This window comes from Oenanthe melanoleuca, chromosome 5, assembly GCF_029582105.1.
Source record: "Oenanthe melanoleuca isolate GR-GAL-2019-014 chromosome 5, OMel1.0, whole genome shotgun sequence".
In the NCBI taxonomy this organism is placed as follows: domain Eukaryota; kingdom Metazoa; phylum Chordata; class Aves; order Passeriformes; family Muscicapidae; genus Oenanthe; species Oenanthe melanoleuca.
Window position 1 is genome coordinate 28,538,956 of NC_079339.1, and position 13,556 is coordinate 28,552,511.

The 13,556-nt window shown below is 41.1% G+C and overlaps 1 protein-coding gene across 2 annotated transcripts in view; it reads left to right on the forward strand.

Moving 5' to 3' along the window:
• Nucleotides 1-29: 29 nt before the first annotated feature.
• Nucleotides 30-13,556, forward strand: part of DCAF5 (DDB1 and CUL4 associated factor 5) — a 65,691-nt gene continuing 52,164 nt past the window's right edge. Inside the window, exons 1-2 of one of the 2 annotated variants that reach the window (XM_056492523.1) lie at nt 30-288; nt 9,990-10,133. In XM_056492523.1, the coding sequence (XP_056348498.1) occupies nt 75-288; nt 9,990-10,133 (358 nt within the window). In that variant the 5' untranslated portion in view covers nt 30-74. Of the gene's footprint in view, nt 289-2,108; nt 2,521-9,989; nt 10,134-13,556 lie in introns of those variants that run through there. The other variant, XM_056492524.1, reaches the window with a different exon arrangement.

Below are 13,556 nucleotides of genomic sequence, written 5' to 3' on the forward strand. Positions count from 1 at the left end.
GCGGGGGAGGGGAGGCGGCGGCGGGGGAAGGGGCGGCGGGGGAAGGAGCGGCGGGGAGCGGCGCAGGCGGCAGCATGAGGAGGAGAGGCAGCCGGGGGGGCAGCATGCGGTCGGTGGTGGGGTTCCTGTCCCAGCGGGGCTTGGAGGGGGACCCCCTGCTCACCCAAGACTTCCAGCGAAGACGCCTGCGGGGCTGCAGGAACCTCTACAAGAAGGACCTCCTGGGCCACTTCGGCTGTGTCAATGCCATTGAATTCTCCAACAATGGAGGCCAGTGGCTGGTCTCAGGTAAAGCGAATGCTCCCGTCCCTCTCCCCCTCCCGCCACCCCCTCCCCAGGAAGCATCTTCCTCCCCGGCCGCCTCCCCTGCGGCCCGGGGGAGGGGAGCCGCGGCAGCGCTGCTCTAGAGCCCTTTCCCAAATCCACCAGTGCCCGGGAATGATGAATTCTCAAGCAGAGATCTAAAATGGTTGACAGGTTTTAAATTCTACTATTATCGGGGGGGGAGCCCTGGACAAAGTTTTCACGAGAGTGTTTCCCGGGCGCTGGGGGTGGGAGCTAGGGGTGCCCTTTTATTTGATGGCTCGCGTGTCTTTCCTCTTAAAAAGAGGATTTTCTTATTTTGGGGGGACGACGACGGCGAAGGAGCAGCCCCGCGGCGCGCATTATGGGCACCGGGTGACATCTGCCAGCGCCGTGCCCCGGCCGGGGGTCAGCAGTCGCTGCCGGGGGCGGGCGGCGGCCCCGAATTTGGCCGGGGGGCTGCAGTGCCGCTCGGCATCGGCGGGAACGGCATCGCTGTAATCGAGGGACTGGTCACTTCGGGGGCACCCCTACCCCATCTTCTTTTGGGGGAGGGGAGTCGGGTTTTGTTTTGTTCCTCCTCCCTCCCCTTGCAGGGCGCGTTTGTGGAAGAAGGGGATGTATTTGCGGTGATGGATTTTGGCTTAAGGTCCCCTCTGTTGCCTGCCGGGGCTGAGGGAGCCATAGGGGTGGGGGATGCTGTCAGGTAGGAGGGAGGCGAGGGCTTGACATCAGCTGCGCCACCGAAGAGGGGGAAAGGCTCTGCACCCCCAGCCAGGGAGGGGCTGCGGGGCTCGGTGGCCGGCTGGCCTCTCCCCCCACCCCAGCAGCTCTTGGCGCAGGTGCCTCTTCCTGCTTCCCTGCCTCCGGGCCCCGAGGGGCGGCAGGGGAAGGAGGCAACTTGAGGCCGGGGCCTGGCCGGGCGCTGCAGGCCGCGGTCTCCTCGGGCGGCTCTTAGCGATAGGCCGGGGAATCGCGGGCCGATCCCGCCCGCGGCGCCCCGGGGGCTCGGGCGCTGAGGGGTCGCGGCGTTCTTCTCCCGCCGGGCCCCGGGACCCTGCGCTCGTCTGCCAGGGGCAGAGACCTTGGAGCGGCGGGAGGGGGCTGCCGGCCCCGGAGGCACCGCTCGTACCGCGCCGCCCCGGGCAGGGCCGGGCCGCCGAGCGCGGTGTCCATTGCAGGCCGCGGTCGGGGGCGGTGTGTCCCGGCCGCCCCTGGCCCCGGGACAGCGGCTGGAGGCAGCGGCTCCCTCCCGCTGCTTTCCCGCTGCTGGGGCTGCCACAGGTCCCTCCCCAGGGCCAGCAGGGAAAGGCCCGTTCGCCGTCGTGGGGGGCAGCTGCCCTCGGGGGAATCGCGGAGGTCCTTGGCAGCTGTGTGGAGAGTGGTCTCCGCTTGCCAGGGGGTTGCTGACCTGGTTATTTACCGAGGGCCTCGGTTTCCCTGTCCACCTTGCAAATAGGAATGTGATGGAGGCACGGCTGAGCGGCCAGTGTACTGCCTTGTCGTGGTGTCTGGGCAGAGGTGAACTGTATCACTCAGTGGAATCAGTAATAACTTCAAAGAGCATTCAATAAAAAAGTTTTTATGACTGGTTACTTTTAAGCACGGGCAGAATAGAAACCCTGTATAAACGTGCAGCGGAAGCTGATACACTGAAACCTTCCGAAATTTAAGTCTTACCTGAAAAAACTTGCAAGCGTATGTCCAGTGATTTCTGAAGTGTCCGAGAGGGTTCTTAGTGGTTCTGTTAGGAATTCTTTTAGTTTTATACACCTGCAGCTTCTGAGATATACATCCATTTAGCTTGTGAATATATATGTGCATACATACATATATATGTATATAAATATGAATGTGTATTGGAAGGGAATGCTGATTCACCCATTCTAAAGTTCCCAATTGTGCCAGTTGTCATACTGGTTTGTACTGGTCCTTCTCCAGTAGAAAGTAGAGTGATGTATTTTTACTTATAAAGTCATACAGAGAGCTCAAGTGTATAATTTTTTTTTCTTCTTTCTTTTCCATAACAAGTGATGGAAACACCACCAATATTTTCTGTTCTTCTTGCTCAAAAAGGTCTCAGGATATACTTCAGGTCTTGCTGTATCATCAGTGCACTTACCTATGTTGACATCCATTCTTTAGGCAGAAGTGTGCACAGTCCAGGGCTGAAATGGACTTTTAAGAATTAATTTTATCCAAACTGCCTGAATCAAGGTAGGTTCAGTGAGAGAATGAAGGCAGAATTCACATCTAGTGGATATCTAAAAAAGTGTGTGTCCAGTTTTCAAATTCCTAACTTTTCATAGAGCTTTAGAATGTTCAGAGGGTAAGGTTTTCCTCCATATGTAGTACATACATGCTACTAGAGTTCTACCCTCCTTAAAAAAAAAAAAAAAAAAAAAAAAAAATTAATCACATGTGCTAGCAGTGCACAAATTTGGGATAACCAAGAGCAGATTACCTTAGGTCTGACTTTCTACTGATGCCCTGAGAAAATTAAGAGCTCCAATTGTAGTAACTTTCTTTTTAAAAAGTTTCATGTTATCTATGACCATAATATCTAGAATGTTTTATGGGCCATAGTAACAGCAGCAGGTGCTTTGTTCTTCAGTCAAGAAGAAGAAGGAATAGAAGTCCAAATATTTATGGACACTGTTAAATTTCACACCTTTATAGGACTAAGCTTCATTAAAGTTACACTCAAAGCATTCCTTTTAAACCCCACACTTGGCCTTGGAGCTCTGAGAAACAGCAACAGCAGGAAGAAAAGCAATGGGGAAAGGTAGAGTATAAGCTGCCTCTGCTCTGAAGTTTCGTAGAAGGCTTGCTTCAACAGGCTTCCAAATGCAGATACAGCCTTAGAATTAGTGGCATGAGGGTCTCTCTTCCCTCAAAATAGTCAGTGTACAGAAGTAAGGATGTGATGTTGGGTACTTCCAACTGCACCCATAACAGCTAAGAGAGTTAACAGGTATCTTGGAGTGCATGAAAAGGGAGAGTGCAAGCAGCCTTTTCAGTTGTTCAGTCTTAAGTAATATGTATATTCTTAACCTAGAGAAGTCTGCTTTGGCTGATTGACTTGTTAACAACTTAGACCTTGTATACCTTGTTAGAGCTGCTTTAAGTACAGCTGATACAATGCATTCATAGTGGCTATACCAATGCCATTGAAATACTAGCCTGCTTCCAGGTCAGTGCTGTTCTCATCACTTGGCTGGAATGCTTTCCTGGGTATGTGTCCCACTTTTTTTTTTTTTTTTTTTTTTTTTTTTTTTTAATATGTCTCACAAAAGCAAGTCTGTAAGGCTAATGATTACTGTTTCAGTAAACAAATCAAACTGCTTAAACAGGGTTTATATTGCAGTTGGAGATAATTTTCCTGTTAGGATTTTGGAGAGAACTTCAGTGTAGACAAGCCTCAGCAGGCCCTCCAAAAGCATGTTTGAAAATTTTTGCTATCTTAACTTCTTCAAATTTTGTATTGGAAACTACATGTTTAATAGTATTTATTTCTGTTCTTAACCACATTTCAAAGTAAAAAATTTGAGGCCCACAGACTGAATTGGGGGACAGTCTGGAGATTCTGTACCTGTGTGAAACTCAACAGTGTCACTTTATAGAGAGGAAGAAGAGCAGAGATTAATGCTTTAGGCAGGGGTGCTAGAAGAAGGAGCTGACATAAGGACAAGAATTTTTAAAAATTGAAATAATCAAAAGGAGGAGGTGGATGCTCAGGAGAAAATGCAGTGTGACAAGCAGAAAAAAGCTATCTGTAGAATGACACAAGGGAAGAGGAAAGCTTAACATATTAAAAAAAGTCTAAGTGGGTTGAAATTGGTTAAAACTTGCTTCTGGATGGAGTTGAAAGATTTTATTGGGCAAAATGTGTCTTTGCAACACTTTATGTGCTAGATAGTGTGGTTTTTTTGTTTTTTTTCTTTTAACAGTTTGAGAATCATGTGACTGTCCATGCATGGAAATTAAAATCACCATGCAGTGGTATGCAACAAGCTTATGCTTCCCTCACATTTGCCAAGCATCTCCTGCAATTTGACTTCTTAAAACTCAGCATTACTTGGTCTGTGGAACAGTCTTTCTCCCACCCTTAGGTTTGGTGGATATGTTTTCCTGTTTGTTTATCTGACTGTCCTTTCTCATGACTGCTATCTTTTACAAACATGAGTATCTTTATCAGAACCTCCCACTTTTTTTTGCATATTTTAAACTGCATTTTCAAGATAACTTCTGGGAAGTACTGTAATCAGAGACTTACTTAATCCATGCTAGTGTTCTTTTTCTCTTGGCTTTTTTCCCCTTCCTACCAGATAATGCAAAAGTTAATAGTTACTCTATGATCCTAAATTTGTGAGAGTGCTGGAAAGTATTGGAAATGCATCTGTCATTTAGTTTTTACATAAATCTGAAGGAACATGAGCCTAAAACAGGGGAATGAGGTGACTTTAGCAGATGTTGTGGAGTATTACTTCTGGATAAGGGGATTGTGTATCAAGTGTGTTTTAAGGAGCAGTGCTCTGATCTTAGTCTGTATCAAGCAGAATTCTGTGTGATGAGGAATATTAGGTTCAGTTGCTACATCATGTTTTAATTAATATCTGAGAAATTATAAAAATTCCTCAGGAAAGATAAGATCAGGCAGCAACAGTTTCAGGGAATAGGAGTTGAAGTTCAAGTTAATTAAGATACATTACAGGGAAAAAATGTTGTGTTTTGAAAGGGACAAGTGCAACCTGCAGCATGTGAATAAAAATTATCAACTCTACAAATAGATCACAGAGACTAGCCCATAGTCGTGTAGAAAAGGATCCAAATTATCAGACATGACAAAGCACATGAAGTAAACCTAATGTGGTGCTGTTATAGCACTGCACTCAGTTTTGGACACTGTACTTTGAGAAAGATGTGCCCAAACTGAGAAAATTCAGAAGAGGGCATGAAGAATGATCTGAGATTTAGAAGAACAAAATAGTGAAAGAAAGTGTTCCATTTAATCTACAGAAAGAACAGCTGACTAGAAATGCAAGTCCTGAGCTGCATAAAGGTGTTTTAAATTATTATTATGTTTATTATTATTAAGTTGTAATTTTTTTTTTTTTTGTCTGCTGGGAATAGGACAAAGAAATGGTCTCAATTTATAGGAAGAAAGATTTTAGGGTGCTGTTTGATCTTGTACTTTCCCTTCATCCTGTAACTCATTCACTAATTTCTCCTCTTCATTTTTTGTGACACTTAGATAATTTGAAGTCTGAAACTGGTATGATGGAAGCACCTGATCAGGAGGATGGAATTGGCAGGGAGAGGTTGTTCATCTGTCATTTGATTTACTGTCAGGTCAACTTCTTCAACTTAACCTGTGCCTGAATGGCCACTGAATCCAATGGAAGGGAAAGTAGCAAGAGCACATGGCAAGGGGAGTGGGATTATATGTAATGCCAAACTGCACCCTCAGGCTTGATATAAGAGGCTAATCTGCCTAACGGCAAGGATAATGAAAAACTGAAATAGGCTGCCTAAGGAGGGTGTGAAATCTTCCTCAGCAGTGGTTTTTTAAGAACAAACTTGAGATTTATCTTCTGAGAATAATTCTGACAGAGCCTGGTCTTCTGCCTTTGGCCAAGACCAACTAAGTGATCAGCTTCTTGGAATACCATCCAGTCCTGCTTTCTGTGATTCATGCAACTTCTGAAGTAGATACAAGCAATAAGACTAATCTTTCATGTTATGATTTAGAAGTATTTCCCACTTGCCATGTAGGTTCTTTAGCAAATGCACCTGGTATATGGGAGATAAAGGGGAATAGTGGTCTTGAGCTTTGTCCAAAACCAGCAAAGTTAATGCACTCTCAAACTGCAGTTTTTCAGTACTGAACTGGTATGATTTAGAAGTGCTTCTGTTAGTACACAGGAACTCAAGTGTGTTTCATGAGCTATGCAGATACTGTTTGAACTAGATTTACTTTTGGTAAGGGTATGTTCTGGCCCTCTTCAAACTGTTTTAGGTCTAAACCAAAGAGATTTCTCTTCTTATGTCTCTTTGAATGTTTCTACAGGTTTGACCCTGCTCCTGTAACAAGCACTGAAGTACTTGACTAATTAAATCTTTTTTAAATGTGGTTCCTTTCTGAAAAATAACTGTAGAATGGCATTGTGTAGCTCTTAGCTGGGTCACACAAACTTTTACTTTTCAAATTGTCAGTCATACAGTCCTAAACAGAGTCTGTCTAGGAAAAAATTAGGTGAAAGTGAAGCTATTTCTTCATTGTAGATGTTGAACTAACTGGACTGAAACTCACACCATGGACTGAAAAAATTACAAATTCTCTGTTGATGTTCAATTTTCAGAAAACCCATATGTGGAGCCTTGCTAATGTATTTGCATATGAAGCCATAAATCCAGGTTTTCCAGATACGATAAACGTGTTGCTGTTGGTGTATGCTCTATATTATTTTAAGAACGTGGCTTCTGCTTCAGTTGTAGAATTGATGTACATACACAATAAATTCACCAAAAATTGAAAGCATTTTAATTAATCTGCATTTGCCAATCTGCTGCACAGAACAAGTGCTACAGACCTGAAGTTTCCTATAATTCTCAGACTTGTAACTTATGTTGTATGCAGTTTGTGTCTGATGAATCATAGTTCCTTACTACAGAGCATAGAACATATATATTCACATTTTCTTTACTTTCTCCCTGTATACCTGCCCATACATGTGCACCCCCCTCCTTTCTTCCCTCTTATGGTAAGAGTCAGGTTTGGGTAATGGAGATTGCATTTGCTGGTTTGAGTCAATTAAGACTTGCCTTTTATTGGGTATTATTTGCCTGTGACTTAACACTGCTTGTTCTCTGGTGTGAGGATATGGGGATTGCTGAAGTGTCTTGTTTACCACAAATCCTCTGTGGTCCAACACAGAGTAACTTTTTTTGGATAATTTTTTTTCCCGGTGGAATTGGCCTTGAGTCAGAATTACTTCAAGAACAGCTGAATTGGAATTAGAAGAGAACACACTTTCAACACAGTTAATGTTATTATTTTGTTAAACTTTTGTCTCAGTGGGATATGAGAGGAATAAAACTGAGGAGTGAATAGGTGTAGAATTTCTCAAAGACAAGAATGTACAAGAGAATACATAGATGGAGGAGGAACAGCACTGCTGTTTGGGGAACATTTAAAAGCTCTTAAGATATGGAACCACCATATTTAAAAGCTCCTAAGATATGGAACCATTTGGTGCCACCACCAAAGTTTCATGGAGATCTAGGTGTCTGCAAAGAAGGAGACATTTGTATTTAACAGGAAAAGTAGTTTCCAAGATCACACAGGCACTAAGACATAGGAACTTAAAAAAGAGAAGATAGTGGCTATTTTTCACACTATCAAACACTTTTATGCACAGGTTGCAAATTATCCTACTCACACTGTATGTAATTTTTTTTGTTTGTTTCTGGACAGTGGTTAGTGGAAATTATTATGAGTTTACTGTTAAAGTGAGGCACCTAGATGGCTTTGCTGTTAGGTAGGAGGATGTGTAGACTTTGTGCAGTGGTTTTGCAAATTGGTTTGCTATGCTAACAAATAACAATATGTTACTATGTTTTGCCCTGAAATGTCTTTTACAGAAGGCAGTAAATGAAGTCTGATAGAAGCAATGTTGGTGTTCACCTGTGTTAAATGTTGCTTAAATTGTTTTTCAGGTAGTGATAACATTATGACATTCGATATTAAGTAAATAGAAATATTATTAAGTTGCACAGATGTGGAAATTAAGTTGCTTGAAGTAGAAGTATAAATCTTAGTTTTAAATAAGTAAAAATACATTTTAAGTACCTTAAAAAGTAAAAGCCTTAGAATTCAGTGTGAAAAACATAGTCCTAGACATTAGCGTAGAAAACAAGTCTCATAAACAATTCTCAGTGAGAGCTCAAAAACATAGTTTTAGACAGAACAAAAATACAACAGGAATATTGCTTACATTCTTCAGGTATATATCAATGTTTATACTTTCTTGTGGTTGGCAGCTTTGGGAAGTAGTCTTGTTCAGTGTGACAGTTACTTCTTAATCTTATCTTGAATAATGTGGTCATATGTTTCGACACTCATGTGTTTCTATGTCTCCCTATTACAAGCTCATCTGCAATCACTAGAGTGCAACTTTCTCTCCTATTTCTAGATAGAAAGGAATATAAGTCTCCATCAGTTTAGTTGACCATAAGTTACTGTGAGATTTTGGATCCATCAGATTTGACTTGTTCTCAATAGCTATCAAAAGCATCACAAATCTTTGTATCATGTACTCTTGTTTGATATGTGAAGTACAAAATCAGGAGGAGGAATACACAATTCCATGGAGCATGGGTAATCATAACATGCTGCTGTACTGTCTATCAAAGTGTCATAAAATCTGTTAGGAGACTCAAAGGCTGAGAGACTGTTTACTTGTAGGATGTTTGACATAACTCAGTTCCATGGGAAAATTTCTTAATAGCAACATATGATGTAAAAAGTTCTAAGAAATCTGATTAACCGTAGTAATGAAATCTATTTATGCATTCACGTTTTTTTATGTAAACAGCAGGTCAAGTAATTTTGGTTTATTTTTTTCTCTTTTTGATTGTCCTCTGGATAGCAGCTCAAAAGGTCTGAGTTCAGGCTTCTGATTGTGCAAAGAATTAGTAAAATGTTTTAATTGTAATCAGCATGTTTCTGGTGTCAGTTTTCACTTGTAATGCCATTCTCTTTCATTTGTTACCAAAGACAGATACCAAAAATATTTTACATCTGACTTGAAGAAAACTTATTCAGATTTTTTTTTCAGGCATTCATAATTGCTGCTGAGAATGCTGACCAATACAATAGTACCTTGATTTTTTATTTTCCTAATAAATAATAACTTAATGCAGTTGAAGCACAAACAGGCTAATGTTTATTTTATATATAACTGTTTGCCAGGCAGAGAAGGAGGCACTTAAATGTATTTATGTATAGAGCTCTGAACTGAGAGCTGCATGTAGGCAAGCCATTAGGAGTACAGCAAGATGTAAATCAAGAGAATTGAACTTCCTTTCTTCAGATACTCTCTTTGTCAGAACTTCCCCTCAGAAAGATCTGTCTTAACCTTTACAGGTCTAGAAGCCTGGCATAACTGTGTGTACTGAGGACTTCTGAATGCTTCAGTAAAATTTTTGAATCTTTTATCAGTCCTGAGCCAACCTATGCTATGAAAACTTTGCAAAGACTGTGGGAGGATATACAGTTGTCAGTGAAAGGGGGAGAAATTTCGTGTTTTATGAATAACACAAGCAATACTGACAACAAGGAGTTGGCGTAGAAACATTTTGCCAACATGCGTATGTGAATTTGGCATGTGAATTTCTGAGTTTCCAGGTTGCTATAGGTTGTGACTATGTGTTGGCAGAATGGCAGCTGTTTAATTCAAACTTTTCCTGCTGATAGCTGTGTTTTCATTAATTTTAATTGAATACCTGACTGCATGACATCTTAATGTAAATGTGTGCCTATATATCCAAGAAGGCATACATTTTTTATGCTAATTAAGGTTTTAGCAAAGCTTTTTATGAATAGGTGCAGACTTAAATAATTTGCCTGTAATCAATGTACACATGGCTCAGGCAGTAATGCACATTTCCTTTATTTCTTCTAGGAGGGGATGACCGCCGAGTCTTGCTTTGGCATATGGAAGAAGCCATCCACTCGAGAGTCAAACCAGTTCAGCTGAAAGGGGAGCATCACTCTAACATCTTCTGCCTAGCTTTCAACAGTGGCAACACAAAAGTGTTCTCTGGAGGTAAGGAAGGAAGAGCACCGTGATTTCACAAGAAATCAAGAGTAGAAGCGATGAGTGAGTTGCTGCCACACATGAGATCTGGAAGGTGTTCTCAATCAGCAATTTGAATTTTTTTGGGAGCAGGGAATCCTATAGCTAGCACAACATTTTCAATTTTGCCATGTCTTTTTCCAAACCGCCTAATGCTTGAAAATATTTCCTACTACTGATTTCAATGCATCCTTAGATGGCTCATGAAGGACTATTGCCATCTATTGGTGGATCACGTTTTCTTAGACCCCATTTCAGTTCTTACTAGGTAAGCCTCTGCCTTTTAGAACTGTTGGCACATTGGGCTCTGATAACCGTCTCTTTTTAATATAAATCTACTTTTTAATAGAAAGTTTAATTCTGTCCTAAAACTAAGGTAAGAGAAGTGGACATAACTTGTTCTGGGGTAATAGTTTCTGTAATTTAGGTCCATTTCACTTGATTTTTAAAGTGTTGAGATAGGGAAGAAAATTGAGAAGAAAAAAAGCACAAGAGTTGAGTTGAGTGCCATTTTCTGCTGTACTTTGTTTCCAATCTCTGATATGGGCACAGAATGGAAGAGAATTTTTTATCTTTCTTCAGTATGTCCGTTAACATACAGCTAATCTTACTTTAGGGTGCTATGGAACTACTTGGTCAAAGCCCTTCATTACCTTTTTGACCCAAGATTTGTGAACTGTAAATCATTGCTAGAGATGGATTCTGAGTGGATGTGAATGTTGGAAGCTTCTCATCCTTCAGTGTTGTGTTAAAATTATAATATCCCATAGAAAAAAAGACAAGACAAAGCTTCAGCTGGAGTCAGATTTCAAGGATGAAATGATTCAGTTGTACTTCTCAGGTGGAATAAATCCCTAGACTGTCAAATAGTGATGCCTATCTTCTTATTCTGGGGTCTGCTGTTTGTTTTAGGAGAAAAATAGCAGTACATGCTGTCCTCAAATGAATATATCTGCACAAGTGATTCCAGTGGAATTTTGGGCCAAAGTCTCTTTTACTTTAGAATGAATTCAGGCAAATGGAACCTTACATGAATATTCAAGGAATGAAGTGTGCCAAATCTTGCTCGACCAGCTGGAATGGTGTTATCTCATGTCCAACTCAGCCCTCTGTCCATTGGGCTTTGCTGTCAGAGGCTGCTGTTTTCACAGGAAAGGCAGAGGTGTGGCTTGATTGTATGTACCTGGTTACTGAAGTTAACACCTGCAGTTAAAGATTTCTATAATTGATTATGGTGGGTTTTTGCTAAGATGCCAGGTTAGATGAGCTGTGACAGCTGATGCACAGAGAAACTGGCCGTTTTCATATCTTTTTCCTCCTCCAGTTTGCATAAAAACACTGTGCCTCTGCCAGAAATTATTTCCATTGGAGGAGTCAGGAACTCTTTCAGCTGCTTCATCAAGATTCAGTGAGCTCATCTGCAAGGGCTGTGAGTCTGACTCTTGGATCCCTTGTAAAGAGTCATTTTGCTGCATGGCCTAGATGTACCATCTGTTTTATCTCTGTTGGTAAAATGGGGCTAGCTATATTTATTCACTCAATGATGTTCTGGGAGATTCTTAAAAAGTCAGAAAGAATTGTGGGTTCTAAGATCTGCTGGTTGTCTACACCCACACCTGAGTTTAGAGTATTTAAATCATAGAAGTTGGAATACTTAAAAATCCCCCAAAACCAAAAATTAGAATATGTAAACTAGCACAAGTCACACAGAACCCAATTTATTCTGTAAATAAATGACTGCCAATGACTAATGACTTAGGATCTGATGATCTTTCTCTGAAGCAACTCTTGATAATAGTGGAGAAGGGATTTTCCACTTCAGTACAAATTGGATTGCAACCAAAAAATTTCGGAGCTCTCTACTTTGAAGGAGCAAGCACCCAAGTAGCCATTACAAAAATGGAAGGAAGGAACTGAGTGGATAATGTTTTGCATGTAATCTCTGGAGGAAAAACCTGTCCCAGGAAAGTTCCCATCTCTGAAGAATATTTATGCCCTTCTCTGTCCACACACATTGAGAGTTGAGCAGCATTTGAAATGCAAGATTCCTTCCTAGTAAACTGCATGGACTTTTTTTTCTTTGCACTTAGGTATATAAAAAGCTGAAATAAACCTACGGGAAATTAATTTATATTTTTTTAAGCTCTTATATGACAGATTTGGGGGTTTAGGCCACCTTAACTGTACTCCTCTGTATGTGCTCTGTGGTATTTCACCATGACAAGTATAGCTGAAGGGAATGGCAGATTGTTCCTGTCTTTCTGATTGTTGTAACTGCAGTTTTCAAAACAAGAAAGACTATAAATGACACAGTTGTGTACACAATTATGACCCAGTTAATCTCAATGTAGAATGAAGTTTCCAGTGTTAAAGTAAAAACACTGTAAGTAGGAACCCCCATGGGCTGAACAGCAATGATGTCTTCTGCAGGGATGAATCCTTACCAGAAACATCCAGTTTGTGGTTAGATTTTTGTCACCACTTTCTCCTCCCACACACAGAACAGAGGAAAACAGTAGTTATTCCACTCTCTTTTTATTCTTTATTTCCCATTTTGGAGCTTGTGATGGAAGGGAATTTGATCCCATGATGACTGGATGCCTGAAACCAGGCAACTGGAATGATTCTTTTGTTCATACTGGATGGAGACTAAAGATCCAGGAGTGTCTGCTGGAAGAAATTTTGTCATTGGAGAAACTAGGCAGTGTTTTTCACTGGTGAAATACATAGGCACTAGAGTAGTTTTACTTGGTATAAACAGTGTGTAATAATATATAATGGGCAATTCTAAATTCAATTAATGATCAAAGGACATTTACACTTAAGTGATTTGTTTATTCTACCATGGAAAAGATGAGCTACTGCAATAATCTGAGGCTGGCAAGATTTTACTAGGAGCCTGAGCAAAGAGCAAATGGCGGTAGAAAAGCTCATACCTCACTAGTCAAAGAGAAACTTTCTCATATTTCTCTGTTGAGACAGAATGCAACTGAAATACGTATGGGATACATGGAAACTGAGTCAACTGAATATTTAACAATCATAAAATGAAATCTTGCTCCTTCTGAATCTCTGTCTTTAGTGTTCATTAGGAAAGCTTCACAAGTCTGCAATTCAACTACAAAGATATGCAGAGCATAAGAATATGACTTTGCAGGCTATCTGGTTTTGTTTTGTTTTGGTTTGATTTGGTTTTTTTTCCTGAATTAAATGTAAATATAAATGGTTTCTAAAGAGGAGGTGCCAAATTTAGGTAATAAAATATTCAGCACAGAGGGAAAAAAAAATCTGTTGTTATAGCTGTTGGAATTACTTGGTGGCTGTGACCCTCTTAGCCTGCACACATGTGGTTAGTTTCCATTGTATTCAATTGGTGTGACCAAAGAAAAGTGA